Raw genomic sequence first — 15,690 nt, forward strand, 5'->3', positions numbered from 1 at the left:
ATAGATTAGTGGGGAAGCACTTTTACTCCTAATCAGTATCTAATCAGACCACACATGTAAATATTTACATATCTGCCTGAGAAATAACAGAATGGTGAGTTATCTCATATTTCTATGTGGTTGAATTAGTTATTGTTGTCAATGTTTGTATTAGTACTGCATGGCAGGGTTATATGAGCACTTTAATGTAGTATTATGAGTAAATTATGACAGTATTTGAATCTGTCTGATATTCTGCATCTTCATAGTGTATAAATATTTATACTTCAGAAATGTAAATGGAAAGTTAAAGGGGTAGTCCTACTTTATACAGGTTATCCCCTATCCAAAGGATAGGGTATTAGGTGTATGATCGCAGGGGTCCTGCTGTTGTGGACCACTGCGATCTCGGTGCAGCCCCCAGCATTCTGTGCCTATGTCCATGAGACGTGGACGTGACGTCACGCTCCCTAGTGACACCACGCCCCCTCCATTCATGTCTATTGGAGGGGGCATGGTGTGACGTCACTGAGGGCGTGGCTGTGACATCACGTCCCCGGTTTTGAGGCAGCGCCCAGCACAGAATGCCGAGGGCTGCACCAAAATCATGGGGTCCCGAGTGGCCGGACGGACCCTTGTGATTATACATCTTATCCCCTATCCTTTGGAGAGGGGATAAAATGTATAAAGCCAGAATACCCCTTTAAGTCTTTATCTAAAAGAGGGGAGGGGTAAATAGGGATATCTAATAATTTCTTACTTAGCTCTTTTGGAGAATAGCACCATTGTCCTCCGGGAATACTTGGGTCAAAGCAGCATCCTTTGTCAAAACACTCTTTGGCAGTAATTCCGGTGCGGCCACATGCTTTTCTGTCCAAGGGTCTCACAGCGCACTGGATATTGTCTACAAGGCAATCATTTGTCTGTCATTGATACTGATGTATGATTACTGGATCTATTTCCGTAGTATTTTAGTACTTACTTGATGTCTGTTTGTGGTAGCACCACTCCACTTTATCAGTAGAAAGAAGAGAGTTATAGCAGCAGTTTCTCCTTGTGCATTCATATAGAGTAATACCAGGAAATCCACAATCCCTTCTTAGATAAAGAGATCCACCACACTCATGTGCTGTTACCATTAAGAAAAAAAAAAAAAATATATATATATATATATATATGTATATTTTGTTTGAAATTGTACCATAATGTGTCCTTATTATATTACTTGAGTTGGTTTACAGTATTACTGAATTCTACACTGTAAAGAATCTACCGTGCCATGTTATGGATCCACAAAACAGTGTCCATCCATTTCTATGGGCCCATACTGTTCCTTTGTATGACTGCAGTTTTATATGAGAGTATACAGTGCATTTGGGAAATCTTTAGACCCTTTCACTTTTGACACATTTTGTTTTGTTGCAGCCTTGTGCAAAAGTAAAAAAAAAATAAAAAATAAAAAAACATCCCCCCTCCCCCCATCATTTTTACTCCCCATAATGATAAAGTGATAAGAGAATAGAACAATTATTTCCTAATATATTGTAAAGAAAAGTCCAACATTTTGAAATGACATAATTATTTAGACTTAGTTGAAACAATTTTGAAGTGGTTACAGACTCCAATCTTCTTGGATTTGATCTTACAACGTTTTCACACCTAGATTTGGGTATTTTCTGCCAGTATTATCTAAAAACCAGCTCAAGCAGTGCCAGATTAGATGGCGCAGTTGGGGTAAACCATTTTTGAATCTCAAGTCAGGGACCACTCAGGGACATTGTTATCATTAAGCAGCTCTTGCCTTGGTTATTGTCTTGTTGGAAGACTGAGGACTAGTGTTGCTCACGAATATTCGCAATTCGAATATTATTCGCGAATATCGCATATTCGCGAATTCGCGAATTTCGCGAATATAGCGCTATATATTCGTAATTACGAATATTCGTTTATTTATTAATTTTTTTTTTTCTTCACAGTACACATCACAGTGATCATCCCTCTCTGCTTCCAGCTTGTGTGGTAAAGAAGGCTGTAATACTACTGTCTGAGACTGGCGTGCAACAATTCGCATATGCGAAACTTAGCATATGCTAATTTTCGCATATGCGAATTTACGCGTATGCTAATTTTGTATATGCTAATATTCACATATGTTAATTTTCGCATACGCGAAGTTTCGCATATGCGAAAATAAAACTAGAATATAACGAATATGCGAATATTCGCGAATATATGATGAATATTCGTCCATATATTCGCGAATATTCGCGAATTCGAATATGGCCTATGCCGCTCAACACTACTGAGGACCAGAGTGCTGATCAAGTAAAAAAAATTAAAATAAAAGGGTAGGGTTAAAAAAACAATGTGAATTAAAATTTCTGCTACGGCACCGTGTCTGTGGGAAGGCGCGGCCCAGGGACTGGTTTGATTGGCATTGGGGCTGCTCTGTCAGTGGGCACTGGTGTTGTGGCGGAGGTGGTCGCCGCTCAGTGCGGCACCATTTTATGCTAGGGACATTAGGGATCCGCTACTTACAGGTGGCCGAGACATGCCTAGGGGGCTTGCACTTCATGATCATAAAGTACACTAACGACCTGTTAGTTTAATAAATGTTGCTGAGAAGCATTAGATCAAGGTGCATGTTGTGCATGAGCGACCATGTCTGTTTTCTCTATTTGAATTCACATTGTGTTTTCTATCCCCCTCTTTTTTTTTTTTTTTTTTTTGTTCTTACTTGGTCATTACTCTGCCCTTCCCCTCTCAGCCCAGGCCTATATAAATTTGCCAGGAAGCTGCATAGGGCCCTATTCTTTCTGGCAGCCTCCCAGTCTTTAACTGGGAGCACATCATAAGTGAGCTTTTACACCTGTTCACACTGGTGTGGTGCTGTGCGGCGTCCATTGCTGCTGCGGCGCCATGTCTGTGGGGAGGCGCAGCCCAGGGACTGGTTTGAGTGGCATTGGGGCTGCTCTTCCAGTGGGTCATTCCCCCTGTTGGCACTGGTGTTGTGGCGGTGGTGGTCGCCGCTCAGTGCTGTGCCATTTTATGCTAGGGACGTTAGAGAACTCGCTATTACAATTTGGCTGAAATAGTTTTTGGGGGCCATGTCACATTTATAAAGCCCCCAGGGTGCAGGAACCCTTCATGTGATACCATTTTGGAAACTGTACCCCTTTAGGAATGTAATAAGGGGTACGGTGAGCATTTATACCCGACAGGTGTCTGACACAATTTTTTAACAGTAGGAAGTGAAAATGAAAAATGAAACACTTTATACTAAAATGCTGGGGTAACCACTAATTTTTAAAGTGGTAAAAGAAGAAAAAGCTCCACAAAATTTATCCTGAATATGGAAATACTCCATATAAGGACTCTGCGAAAGCACGGCATGGCTCAGAGGGGAAGGAGCAACATTTGGGTTTGGAGAGAGAATTTGGCTGGAATGGAAGTTGGGGCCATATAGCGTTGGGGCCATATAGCGTAACCCATGGTGCCAGAACAGTAGAAACCCCCCACATGTGACTCCTTTTTGAAAACTACACCCCTTAAGGAAAAAAAATAAGGGTAGCAGTGAGCATTTTGACACCAAAGGTGTCCAACACAATATTCAACCAGAGGGCTGTAAAACTGAAAAATTTAATTTTTACACTAACATGTTGACTTAGCCCCAAACTTTAAATTTTTACAAGGGATAAAATGGGAATAAGAGCCACAAAATATGTTACCCAATTTCTCCCAAGCATGGAAATATTCCATATGTTGACATAAAGTGCTCTGCAGTAGCAAGGCAGGGCTTAGAAGTGCTGTTAAGCTTTTACAGAGTTCATTTGGCTGGAATAGATGTTGGGGGCCATGTCGTGTTTATAAAGCCCCCATGGTGCTAGAACAGTAGAAACCCTCACATATGACCCCATTTTAGAAACACAATCCTCCTCAAGAAATCTAATGAAGATTTCAGTGAGCATTTACACCCCACAGGCGTTTGACAGATTTTTGGGGGCAGTGGGACTTGAATATGAATTTTTTTATTTTTTATTTTCACGGACCACTGTTCCAAAAATCTATCAGACGCTTGTGCGGTGTAAATGCTCACTGCACCCCTTTTTATGTTCCTTGAGGGGTATAGTTTCCAAAAGGTTTTTTATTTTATTTTTTTTTTATGTCAGAACCTCTGCAACTATTCCAATGCAAATCACCAATTTAAGCCTCAAAGGTAGATGGTGCTCTCTCACTCCTGAGCCATGTTGGGTGCCTGCAGAGCACTTTACATCCACATTAGACATGTGCACAAGAAAACTTTTCGTTTTGTTTTTTCCTTTTGGATAACATTTTCGGCTGGGTAATATTTTCGGATTAGATTTTTCGGATACATTCGGTATTCGGGTGTTCGGTTTGATTTTTCGGATACATTCGGTATTTGGGTTTTATTTTCTTTCGGATACATTTGGTATTCGGGTAAATCTTTTTTAGGAAGGGGACCATTATCGGGAGCGTGTGCAGGAAAAGAGGTCAGCCGCAGAGATCGGAACATTGGAAGACAGGTAAGATTTTATGTGATTTATTATATATGTGATTTATTATTAATACATAATGTAATGTTGAATGAATGAGTAAATGAATGGATGAATGCTGTAGGAATGATTGATGTGTTTGATTGATGTGTTTTGATTGTCGGGTGATTTATGTATAACATGTCATGTCACTTGCGCTAACACTGTTTCTGTTACTGTTACCAGGGTGCCTCCAGCTGTTGCAAAGCTACAACACCCACCCAGCATGCCCTGACAGCCAAAGGCTGTCTGGGCATGCTGTGAGTTGCAGTTTTGCAACAGCTGGAGGCACACTTTGGCAAACATGCGCAAAGCTTTTTAATTAATTTTCAAATTCCGCTCACTTTTTTCAGAAACGGGTTAGTAGGTCAATGACATGCATAGTAATTGCCGTGGGAACATTTTTCATTCATAAAACCGCAGACTTAATTGGATAATTGCCGTTTAGAACGTTGGGACCCCAAACGTTCTAAACGGCAATTATCCAATTAAGTCTGGGTTTTATGAACGAAAAATGTTCCCACGGCAATTACTATGCATATCATTGACCTACTAACCCATTTCTGAAAAAAGTGAGCGGAATTTGAAAATGAATTAAAAAGCTTTGCTCATGTTTGCCAAAGTGTTCCTCCAGTTGTTGCAAAACTGCAACTCCCAGCATGCCCATACAGCCTTTGGCTGTCAGGGCATGCTGGGTGGGTGTTGTAGTTTTGCAACAGCTGGAGGCACCCTGGTAACAGTAACAGAAACAGTGTTAGCTCAAGGACCAATTTAAAAATTAGAATTAATTCTTTACTTTCGTTTACGGATAATGAATGCATTCGTTATTTTGCTATTTGTATTATCGTGGCTATTCGGGAATGTTCAAAATATGTTTTCGTGCATTCGGATCGGTCCGAATGCCCGAAAACGGTAAAATTCGGTAAATTAGACATTCGTGCCGAAACGAATTGCACATGTCTAATCCATATATGGAGAAACTGAGTTACACATTTTGGGGGTCTTTTTTTTATACTTCTATACCTCTTGTGAAAATGAAAAATATGGGCCAACACAAGCATGTTAGAGTAAAAATTTAATTTTGGTGTAACCCCTAAATTTTCCTTTTCATAAGGGGTAAAAGGAGCAAAGGCTCTCAAAATTAGTAATTCAATTTCTCCCGGGTACAGAAATACCCCATATGTGGTCATAAACTGTTCAACAGGGCTCAGGAGGGAGAGAGCTCCATGCGCATTTAAGGACCAAATTAGGGATTTATATAGAGGTGGCTGACAGTTGCAGGGATTGTAAGGGTCTTGCATAGTGGGGGTGTGCTGGGGGATCACAGGTGACTTTAGGGCCGACTAGCAACACATAAAGTCTCAGAAATAAACGCATTCTCTATATGTAATAGAACCCAGTGGCTCATAATCGTCTGGAACTGGGGTCCAGGAGGGGTCACCAGTTTGGCGGGGTATTTAGAAACTTGTACGGGGGACAAGGTTACTAATATGGTGGGGCAGGGTCACTAGTATGGGGGTCTCTACTGGCATTGCTTGCTTCTGGGGGGCTCATCATCACTGTATAATGAGGAGGGGGAGGAGATAGAAAGGGGACTTCCTCTTCTCCCTCACTGGTGGACTCTGTTAGAGGCAAAAATGGCGTATGCCTCCTAAACCGAAAATACCCTACGACAGTGTTTCATAAACAGTGAGCCTCTAGCTGTTGCACAACTACAACTACAAGCAGGTTTCCAGCTGAGACTTTGAGCTGTGACAAGAAACTAGCTGCAGCTCAAATTTTCAGCGGAAAACTCACTGTAAACCTACCTGCGTGAATGTACCATGTACTATTTTTTGGGGGGGGGGGTGGGGTGGGCATGCACTGACAGACCATGTATGCTGGGAGTTGTAGTTTTGCAACAGCTGGAGGCACACAGGTGAAGAGACACTGAGTTAGGCAACAAACTCTAACTCAGTGTTTCCCCACCATTGTGCCTCCAGCTGTTACAAAACTTCAACTCCCAGCATGCACGGTCTTTCAGCATGCACGGTCTTTCAGCACACTGGTTGGGAAACACAAAGTTAGGGTCTGTTATCCAACTCAGTTTTTCCCTGCCAGTGTGCCTCCAGCTGTTACAAAACTACAACTCCCAGCATGCTTTGACAGACCGAGCATGCTGGGAGTTGTAGTTTGGAAACAGGTGGATGCACGCTGGTAAGGAAACAGTGTCCCTCTCACCTGATCCTGCTGCATTATACCAGTGCTGCTGATCCCCGTCGCTGATCCCTGCTGCTGACCATTTCCAGTCCACCACTGATCTCCATTACACTGCTTATCACCACCACTGCTGATCACTATGTTCCCGCTCCTGGCAGGAGCCCTGATTAGTCGGTTGGTTTCGGACAGCACCAATCACCCTCATCTTCCGTGTCATTGGGTCACTAGAGACCTGATTAGCATGGAAGTTCCGTGATCTGTGACCGGCCAACAATAGGGGTCTCAGGATGCCCCTGGGTGATGTGCCAGAATGCTTGCTGAGCGATTACAGCAATAATCCCAGACATGTATTCCCTGGTGCCTTAAGACCCAGGCATCAAGGGCATATCTGTATGCCCTACTTCCTTACCAGGTTAAACATGGAGTGCTCCGTTTTTTTTTGTTCTGCTCTACAAGAGTTTAAGAGATTTTTTAAGTCTTCAAGAGTGCTTGCTATCTTTTTCCTATGGGTTGTTATACTTTAAAATATATAAACAGATTCTACCAATGAGGTGTAGATAGTTTGTTTAAAATATATTTTGTAGAATTTTTTCCTCCAATGGCATATCTATCAAGGTCACAGAGGGGAGGGTGACTGCTGACCCTGGTACCCCTTACTTTGTATTTGTTATACTTTAGAAATGAAAATAGCAAGTTTGGTTCAATTTATCTAAATCAACTAGATTAGAAAAAGGGGGGAGGGGTAAAGAGGGGTATCCAATAATTTCTTACTTAGCTCTTCTGCAGCGAAGCACCATTTGTCTCTGGAAAGAGTTGAGTTGAAGCAGCATCCTCTGTCATAACACTCTCTGGCGTTAGCTACAGGTGCACCGCATGGTTTGTTGCTAAAGGGTTTCGCAACGCACTGGGCCTCGTCTAAAACACAATGATTTGTCTTTTATTAATACTGATGCATGATTACTGGATCTATGTCTGCAGTGTTATAGTACTTACTTACCTTGTGACTTTTTATAGAAACACTTGATGGCCTTAGGATTACTGGCATCATAGCAGCATTCTCTACTTCTGCATTCGTCATGGCTAACTCCATTATATCCACATTCCCTTCTTTTCTCAACAGGTCCACCACACTCCTCTTCTGTTACCAGAAAAACAAATAATAATATAAATTTTTGTTGTAATATGTATCATAATGTGGACTTATAATATTACTTGAGTTGGTTTACAGTATTACTAGTGTAAGTCCTCTACTGTAAGGAGACAAACCGTGCCATAGTATGGATCCTTAAACCAATGGCCATGCATTTCTGTGGGCCCATACTGTACCTTCATATGACTCCAGTTTTATAAGATGCACAAATTTGTCCCAAAAAGAAAACCCTAAACTTAACCCAGGGAGGGAAAAATATAATTGATTAACAACCACTAGAGGGAATATTGATGCTTCTTTAACTCCTTCATGCAAATGGCCATATATGTGTGTATGTGTGTGTGTCCATTTTCGCGGTGCTTTGCTGCAAATGGACTTATATATATATTCATGATCACGGTGCCGCATATTGCCGGGCACTGGCTACAACTGCCAGAAACAGAGCTGCGCTACGATCTTGACAGTTAACCCTTTCAGTGCTGCAGTCAGTGTGACTGCAGCACCAATTGCAGTCACAGAGGGAGGGACCTCCCTCTGTTCTCCATTGAGATCCCGCAATGTGATCATAGGGTCTTATTGATAGCCATGGATACCAGAGACCTCCAAACGGCCTCTGGTTACGGAAGCCGATCAGGCTGTGCCCGAGGCAGAGTCTGATCTGCTATGCCTGTCATTGAAACACTGATATGGCATATACATTGCAGTACAGATCCCCAAGTGGGACAGTAAAAAAAAAAAATAAACACTACATATTAATAAAATAAATGAAAAAATAAACAAACATATACAATCTCCCTTCCCTCCCCCCAAAAATAAAATAAATTATATACACGTATTTAGTATTGCTGCATCCATAACAACTCAAGCAATAAAACTTTATTAATCCCGCATTATTTAACCCACACATTGAATGCTGTAAAAACTAAATTAAAAAGTGATCAAAATGTACACAAAAATGGTGCCACTAAAAACATCAACTCCTAGAAAAAATTTGCCATCTCACAACATTGTCAGTATAAAAATAAAAAATAAATACAGTTATCAGAAAATAGCAATGCACAAACAAGATTTTTTTTTAAATCAAAAATTGTTTTTATAATGATAAAAACCATACTACCAAGCTGTTTTCCTCAAGAAATTGAGGTTGATCGTGCTCATGGGATCCCCTGTCCAAAACATTGGACAACTCTATACCGAGGGACATTTTAGCATGTATTCATTTTTTCACCACCAAAGAGAGGTTAAAAGGGTACTTCACTAGCCAGCGTTCAGAACTAAATGTTCCGAACGCTGTTTTTTCCTTCTGCAGGGGTAGGCCATGCCCCTTGTGACATCACAGCCACGCCCCTCAATGCAAGTCTATGGGAGAGGCGTGATGACCATCACGCCTCCACCCATAGACTCGAATTGACAGGGCGTGACCGTGATGCAACAAGGGGCGTGGCTGACCCCCGCAGCGCGAAAACAGCGTTCGGAACATTTAGTTCCTAACGATGGCCAGTGGAGTACCCCTTTAATGGAAATGTCTTCCAGCTCCATATCACAAGATCTCTCTATATGAAGATGTTATATCCCGACACCGTATTTCATACCGTGCCTTAGTTATTAGTCCCCAAAGTTAGAGTCCCTAGGACTGTCGGGGTTCGCTTCCCTAATTAACCCCTAGTCACCACTTAGTAAGTTAATATTTATAACAATTAGCATTATAAATATGTATATAGTGTTACTCACTTGTTTTTGCGTCGCAGGACCTGCGGGTCACGTGACACAATTCAAAACTCTATGGTTTGCTAAAGGACCCTTGGTGGTTGTAGTCAGGTGATCACCCACAATCCATTGTAACGGTGAGTGACAGCTGTTATGGACCACTCCAAAACGGCCAGCCCCTGCCCATATAAGGGAGCTGCCTCCATTTTGTCGCTCTCTTGGGTTGCTGACTCTGAACGAGGTAGGACCTCCGCAGCTTTCAAGACAATTACTAGGCCAAAGCCTTGCGGCCTTGGCCTGCGCTAGAGACGGATAGTTCTTACAATTCCCCACTGTCTCCGTAAGATCTCTGGACCTAATTCGACCCCTAAATCCAGCGGATCTATGCAAATACAATCCTCCTAATCTTAAGAGAACTTTCCGGTCCTAAGCAACTGTCAGTCACTGCTGTGCTGTTTACATGGACTCTGTTATCTGGACTGTTACTGTTACTGCATGTACATAGAATCTTCAGTAAAGTTCCTGCAAGTTTTAGGTTCAGCACTGCTGTGGACAATCCATTTATTTTACACTCACCTATCGCTCTTGGGAAGGGTGGTGATAGGCCCAGCATCACTACAGAGTTTTACCCCTCACCCTGGCGTCACGAGTGACAAGGGTTAACAGCGCCATTTATTATACAGAATCGCAAAACCCCATATACCCTACAACCCCAGGCTACCACAAAGATTTATCAGCAGCCACCCTTCATCCAACAAAAGCTCTGCAACCAGTCACTCAAGCTCTTCACTCAGCAAAAATTGCATACAGATGGGGATTCCCATTACACTTACTGATCCGTAGAGGAGAAGCTCTCCATGTGATCCGCTCAAAAGAAGGAAGCTCCATACTCCGAACATGGAACCTGTCTGCACACATTCAAGAACAGTCTTCAACAGACTTGTCTCTTCCAAGTGCGCAACAGGACTGGTCAATAGCTTAACAAGTTTATGCAGTAAGATACTTCTATCAATGCCTTCTCTACTTTTTACAGAGGGTACACATGCTCGCTGGAACATATGCGCTCTCATTTTTATGTTCATTACCATGCTTATTGTTATGTCATTGTTCTGTCGTACACAATGATCATACGGATAGCCAGTATGAACATGAATGACTTGGGGGGCGTGGCATGGCTGCCGGACCAGATGGCCTTGTAGCAACAAAGTGCCCTAACCAGCGACAACACAGCACCTACCAGAGCCAGCTTGACACCCACGGGTGTGGGAACCTCTGCCTACCGTGCCGGTGCGCAGGAAGAAGGTCTTTAAACATGACTCATTGTCGAAATTTTATTTTTACCAGCGGCGGTCCCTGTCTCAAGATGGCACCGACGGGAAGCGTCGTCTGGAGCAGCGATCATCACTACAGGCGCACACCTCATCTGCTGTACAACGGCACTCCACGTCGGACCCGGAGCTACGCCGCTCTCTCCTCCACATCGCAGCAGAGCTGCCGACATCAGCACCTCCTTCTGCCAGCTCTTTACAGAGCTGCAGCTCGCAGTTAGTGTCGGCTCTCCCCTCACCCAGGCCTCCTAGCACATCTGAGCAGAGGGAGTCTCCTCCACCCAGCTTCACAACCCTGCATCACCAGCGCAGCTCCCCTCTGCCTAGCCATCCTCCCCTAGCTGACTGGGACTCCGCTGCTGCTCTCCCCTCTGATGAGGAAAATGAGCTGCAATTAATGCCTGTTACTGACACCACTGTTACAGACACCCAGATGAAGCATATGCTCCTTACCCTCCAGAAATCCTTTAGGAAGTACATTCTAAGCATGATTAACCCTTTACACGCAACTGTAGAGGATCTGGGAGCTAGAATTGACCATATTGAAACTAAACTTGGAGAGTTTGCTGCCTCTCATAATGAAGTCATTGACTTTCACAATGCAGCAGAAGATGATATTGCCGCGCTTAAAGCAAAAGTTGCCGACCTAGAGGATCGCAGTAGGCGCAATAATATTAAACTGCGCGGTATTCCAAAAAATGTGGCTCCTGCAGAAAACCCTAATTACGTTCACTCCCTTATAAAGGCTGCGCTACCCTCATGTACCCCTCAAGAGCTTGAAATAGACCGGGCACACAGAGTACCCATACCCAAACACCTGGACGACTCCGTCCCTAGGGACGTCTTGGCGAGGGTTCACTTCTTTACACTTAAGGAGAAGCTGATTAATTTTGCCCGCACCAACGGGGGGCTGCCAGTTCCTTACCACCATGTGGCCCTCCACACCGACCTTTCGGCAGCTACGCTACAACTACGCCGTGCTCTGAATCCAATCACCTCTGCCTTACGCTCAGCAAGCATTCAGTACAGATGGGGCTTTCCAGTGCGTCTCCTGATTCGGCATGATGATACGATCCATGTGGTCCGGTCTCCAGCAGAAGGGAGGCTCTTTTGACGAAATAGAATCTACCTTTGGACTTCCCTAAAGATCCAACCCGCTCATCCATACGCAAACCACGGGATGACTGGTCCACAGATCGATGACTCTGGACTCATTGACCTCTGGTCTAATTATGGGCTCATCGGCTCTTAGGTTTAGCCTGGCTTCGGCATGGACATAACCCCCACTCAGGAAGATAGTCTTCGGCCTTCCTCAACAATATCCTTTTATAGTTTACTAGTTTCCTGGTTTGCATTGTGTATTATGTGTTTGTGTGTTGTGAGTAGGTATACTAATCTTTTGTCCTTGCAGCAGTGTCCGCTTACGTATGGCCAAAGCGTGCTGGCTGGGAGGTGCTTGTGGTCAACCTCTTATGTATTATTTCTTTCTTTGATCATGCTTTTTATATCGCTTTATGGTACTTAAGCTGGTCAGTATCAATGTTAACGGTCTCAATAGCCCACAAAAAAGGGCTTATTTATGGAGAGAGGCGTTATCCCAAAGAGCTGATATTATTAGTACACAAGAGACACATTTACTGAAGAAAAATGCTTTCAGACTATCCCACACATCTTACCCACACATTTTTCATTCACATCATATAACTAAATCCAGAGGGGTGATGTTGGCAGTTAGGAACACAGCAGCCTTTGTCATGACTGAAGCAGTCTGTGACCCTCACGAGCGCTATATCATCCTTTCCTGCACTAGAAATAATTTACTGTACACCTTAGTGGAACTATATGCGCCCAACTTGGGCCAACACCGCTTCCTCCGTAGCACTTAAAAAATTGCCAAATGCATAAAGAAGGGCCCCCTAGTCTTATGTGGGGATTTTAATTTAGTTGCAGACCCGTCCCTAGATTTCACTTCCACAGCTCGAATATCCCCTTCATCTTTGGCTCACCTACTATGGTCGGAAGAATTGTACAACACGTTGCGTATACAACACCTAAACTATAGAGACTTCACTCATCACTCTCTGACTCACAACACATATTCCCGGTTGGACATGTTCCTCGTGGAACGTTCTTTGCTACCTCAGTTATTGACATCTACCATCGAAGTCATTAAGTGGTCAAATAATGCGGCCATATCCGTATCGCTGCAAGAAAATTTCAACACCTCTCCTACTTATCTATGGAGGGCTAGTCCCTTTTTACTGTCCCACCCGGAGCATGTCCGACAACTACGGAAAGATCTTACTGATTATTTCTCTGCTAGCATGTCCCCTGAAATAGACACTTTTACTTTGTGGAACTGCCACAAAGTCTATATGTGGGGCTTTATCAAATACGGATCCATTAGCAAAAAAAAATAAAAAATAGAGAAGCTCATTTAAATGAGGTCCTGAATAAGCTGAGGGCTTTAGAGTCACAAAACAAATCTTCACCTGACTTAGCATCTCAATTATCTGCTCATCGCCAGGAACTTAGGGGACTTCTATTATTTCAATATGAAAAAACCTTAGAAGGACCAAAGCAAAATTCGAAAAACGATAAAGCAGGGAAGCTGTTGGCGTCCTGTTTAAAATCTAGACATGCTAGATCCCGCATTGCGCACTTAATACATCCCACCTCTGGCTCCACTTTCCATACACCTGAAGGGATAGCTGACTGTTTCCAAGCTTTCTATTCCTCACTGTACAATTTACAAGATACCGTCCCCTCCCTGCCACGACTAGAGGATTCTATTAACTCCTTTCTCTCTGGCCTTCAACTGCCGAAGCTCACTGAGAAACAGCTGGAGACTCTCAATCTCCCCATACCGCTGGCTGAGGTGGTCAAAACAAAAAAATCCATCCCATCCCAAAAGGCCCCAGGACCAGATGGGTTTATTAATTTCTATAATGAAACATTTTGCTACACGATATCTCCGTATCTTTGGGACTTTTGTCAACCGGCCCTTACAAAGGGCGCTTTCCCTAAGGAAAACCTTCAGGCTTTCATAGTAACGCTCCCCAAACCAGGGAAATCTCAAGATGTACCCCAAAATTATAGGCCGATCTCATTACTCAACCAAGACCTTAAAATTTTTGCTAAATGAATTGCTTCTCGCTTGGCGACGGCGTTGCCCTCTTTGATTAACACAGATCAGTCTGGCTTTGTGCCCGGCCGACAGGTGGCGGACAACACCAGACGTCTGTTAAACATTTTTCACCATGTTGAGAGAACCGGCACCCCTGCCTTGGTCCTCGCACTGGATGCCGAGAAGGCGTTTGACCAGCTTCGCTGGTCGCATGCCTTCTCAGTGTTGCGGCATTTGGGCTTTAGTGGCCCCATCATGCAAGCAATTATGTCACTCTATGTCAGCCCCACGGCTAGGGTATTCGCTAATGGAGCCCTGTCTGCTCCTTTGAGCATTACTAATGGCACGAGGCAGGGGTGCCCCCTGTCCCCTCTTATTTTTATATTATGTTGGAAACCCCTGGTGCAAGCTCTTGGCTCTAGCACCGAGATGTCCGGGGTGACAATTGGGAACAAAACCCACCTCATCTCTCTATACGCAGGCGACATTATCCTCTCTCTTGCTAAGCCCCTTGTTGTAGCCCCTGCTGCCTTAGACATTATTCACAAGTTTGGCACACTGTCGTATCACCACTTTAACGCCTCAAAAACACAAGCCCTCCCTCTCTTTATGGACGGACAGACAATATGACTTTTCCAACAAACATATCCTTTTGACTGGCGCACTTCAGATGTAACATACGTAGGCATTAAACTAGTCTCCCCTCTTAAACTTCTATTCCAGCTTAATTATGAACCCTTCCTGAAAAACATTGCAGAGGAGACCCACAGACTGGCTCAGTATGATATCTCCTGGGTGGGACAGGTTGCCACTTTTTAAATGTTTCCACTCCCACGGTTCCTATATCTCTACAGAACTCTGCCTATCAATGTTCCTAGTTCTTTCTTTTCAGCGGCCCAAGCGATACTAAATAAGTTTGTGTGGTCAGGCAAGAAGCCGAGATTGGCAAGTTCCATCTTAATGAAGGCAAAGGAGGCAGGTGGCCTTGGCTTACCAGATATCCACGCTTACTATGTAGCCCCCTTGGTTTGCTCTTTACGTGGTTGGTGGAGGGGTTGTCTAGACACACCTTGGGAACACACTTATAAATGCTCCTACCACATCTCGGATGTGTTGCTACATCCCCTCTGGGACTCAATCTCCCCGCTTCCACTACACAACTGTCACGATGCCGGCTGGCAGGTAGTGGATCCTCTGTGCCAGAGAGGGATTGGCGAGGACCGCGCTAGTGGACCGGTTCTAAGACACTACTGGTTTTCACCAGAGCCCGCCGCAAAGCGGGATGGTCTTGCTGCGGCGGTAGTGACCAGGTCGTATCCACTAGCAACGGGTCACCTCTCTGACTGCTGATGATAGGCGAGGTACAAGGGAGTAGACAGAAGCAAGGTCGGACGTAGCAGAAGGTCGGGGGCAGGCGGCAAGGTTCGAAGTCAGGGTGGATAGCAGAAGTTCTGGTACACAGGCTTTAGACACACAATACGCTTTCACTAGGCACAAGGGCAACAAGATCCGGCAAGGGAGTGCATGGGAGGAGGTTAGATATAGTCAGGGACCAGGTGGAAGCCAATTAAGCAAATTGGGCCAGGCACCAATCATTGGTGCACTGGCCCTTTAAGTCTCAGGGAGCTGGCGCGCGCGCGCCCTAGA

General features: G+C 44.1%; 1 protein-coding gene across 2 annotated transcripts in view; it reads right to left on the reverse strand.

Moving 5' to 3' along the window:
- The window catches only part of LOC130275488 (putative gastrointestinal growth factor xP4), a 158,247-nt gene that overhangs the window by 62,217 nt on the left and 80,340 nt on the right, over positions 1–15,690 (reverse strand). For both annotated transcript variants that reach the window (XM_056523533.1, XM_056523534.1), the window contains exons 4-7: positions 7,729–7,869; positions 7,503–7,646; positions 962–1,108; positions 740–883 (exon numbers count right to left, since the gene is read on the reverse strand). In XM_056523533.1, coding sequence (XP_056379508.1) covers positions 740–883; positions 962–1,108; positions 7,503–7,646; positions 7,729–7,869 — 576 coding nt within the window. The remainder of the gene's footprint in view (positions 1–739; positions 884–961; positions 1,109–7,502; positions 7,647–7,728; positions 7,870–15,690) is intronic.

Source organism: Hyla sarda, chromosome 6, assembly GCF_029499605.1.
Source record: "Hyla sarda isolate aHylSar1 chromosome 6, aHylSar1.hap1, whole genome shotgun sequence".
Taxonomy (NCBI): Eukaryota; Metazoa; Chordata; class Amphibia; order Anura; family Hylidae; genus Hyla; species Hyla sarda.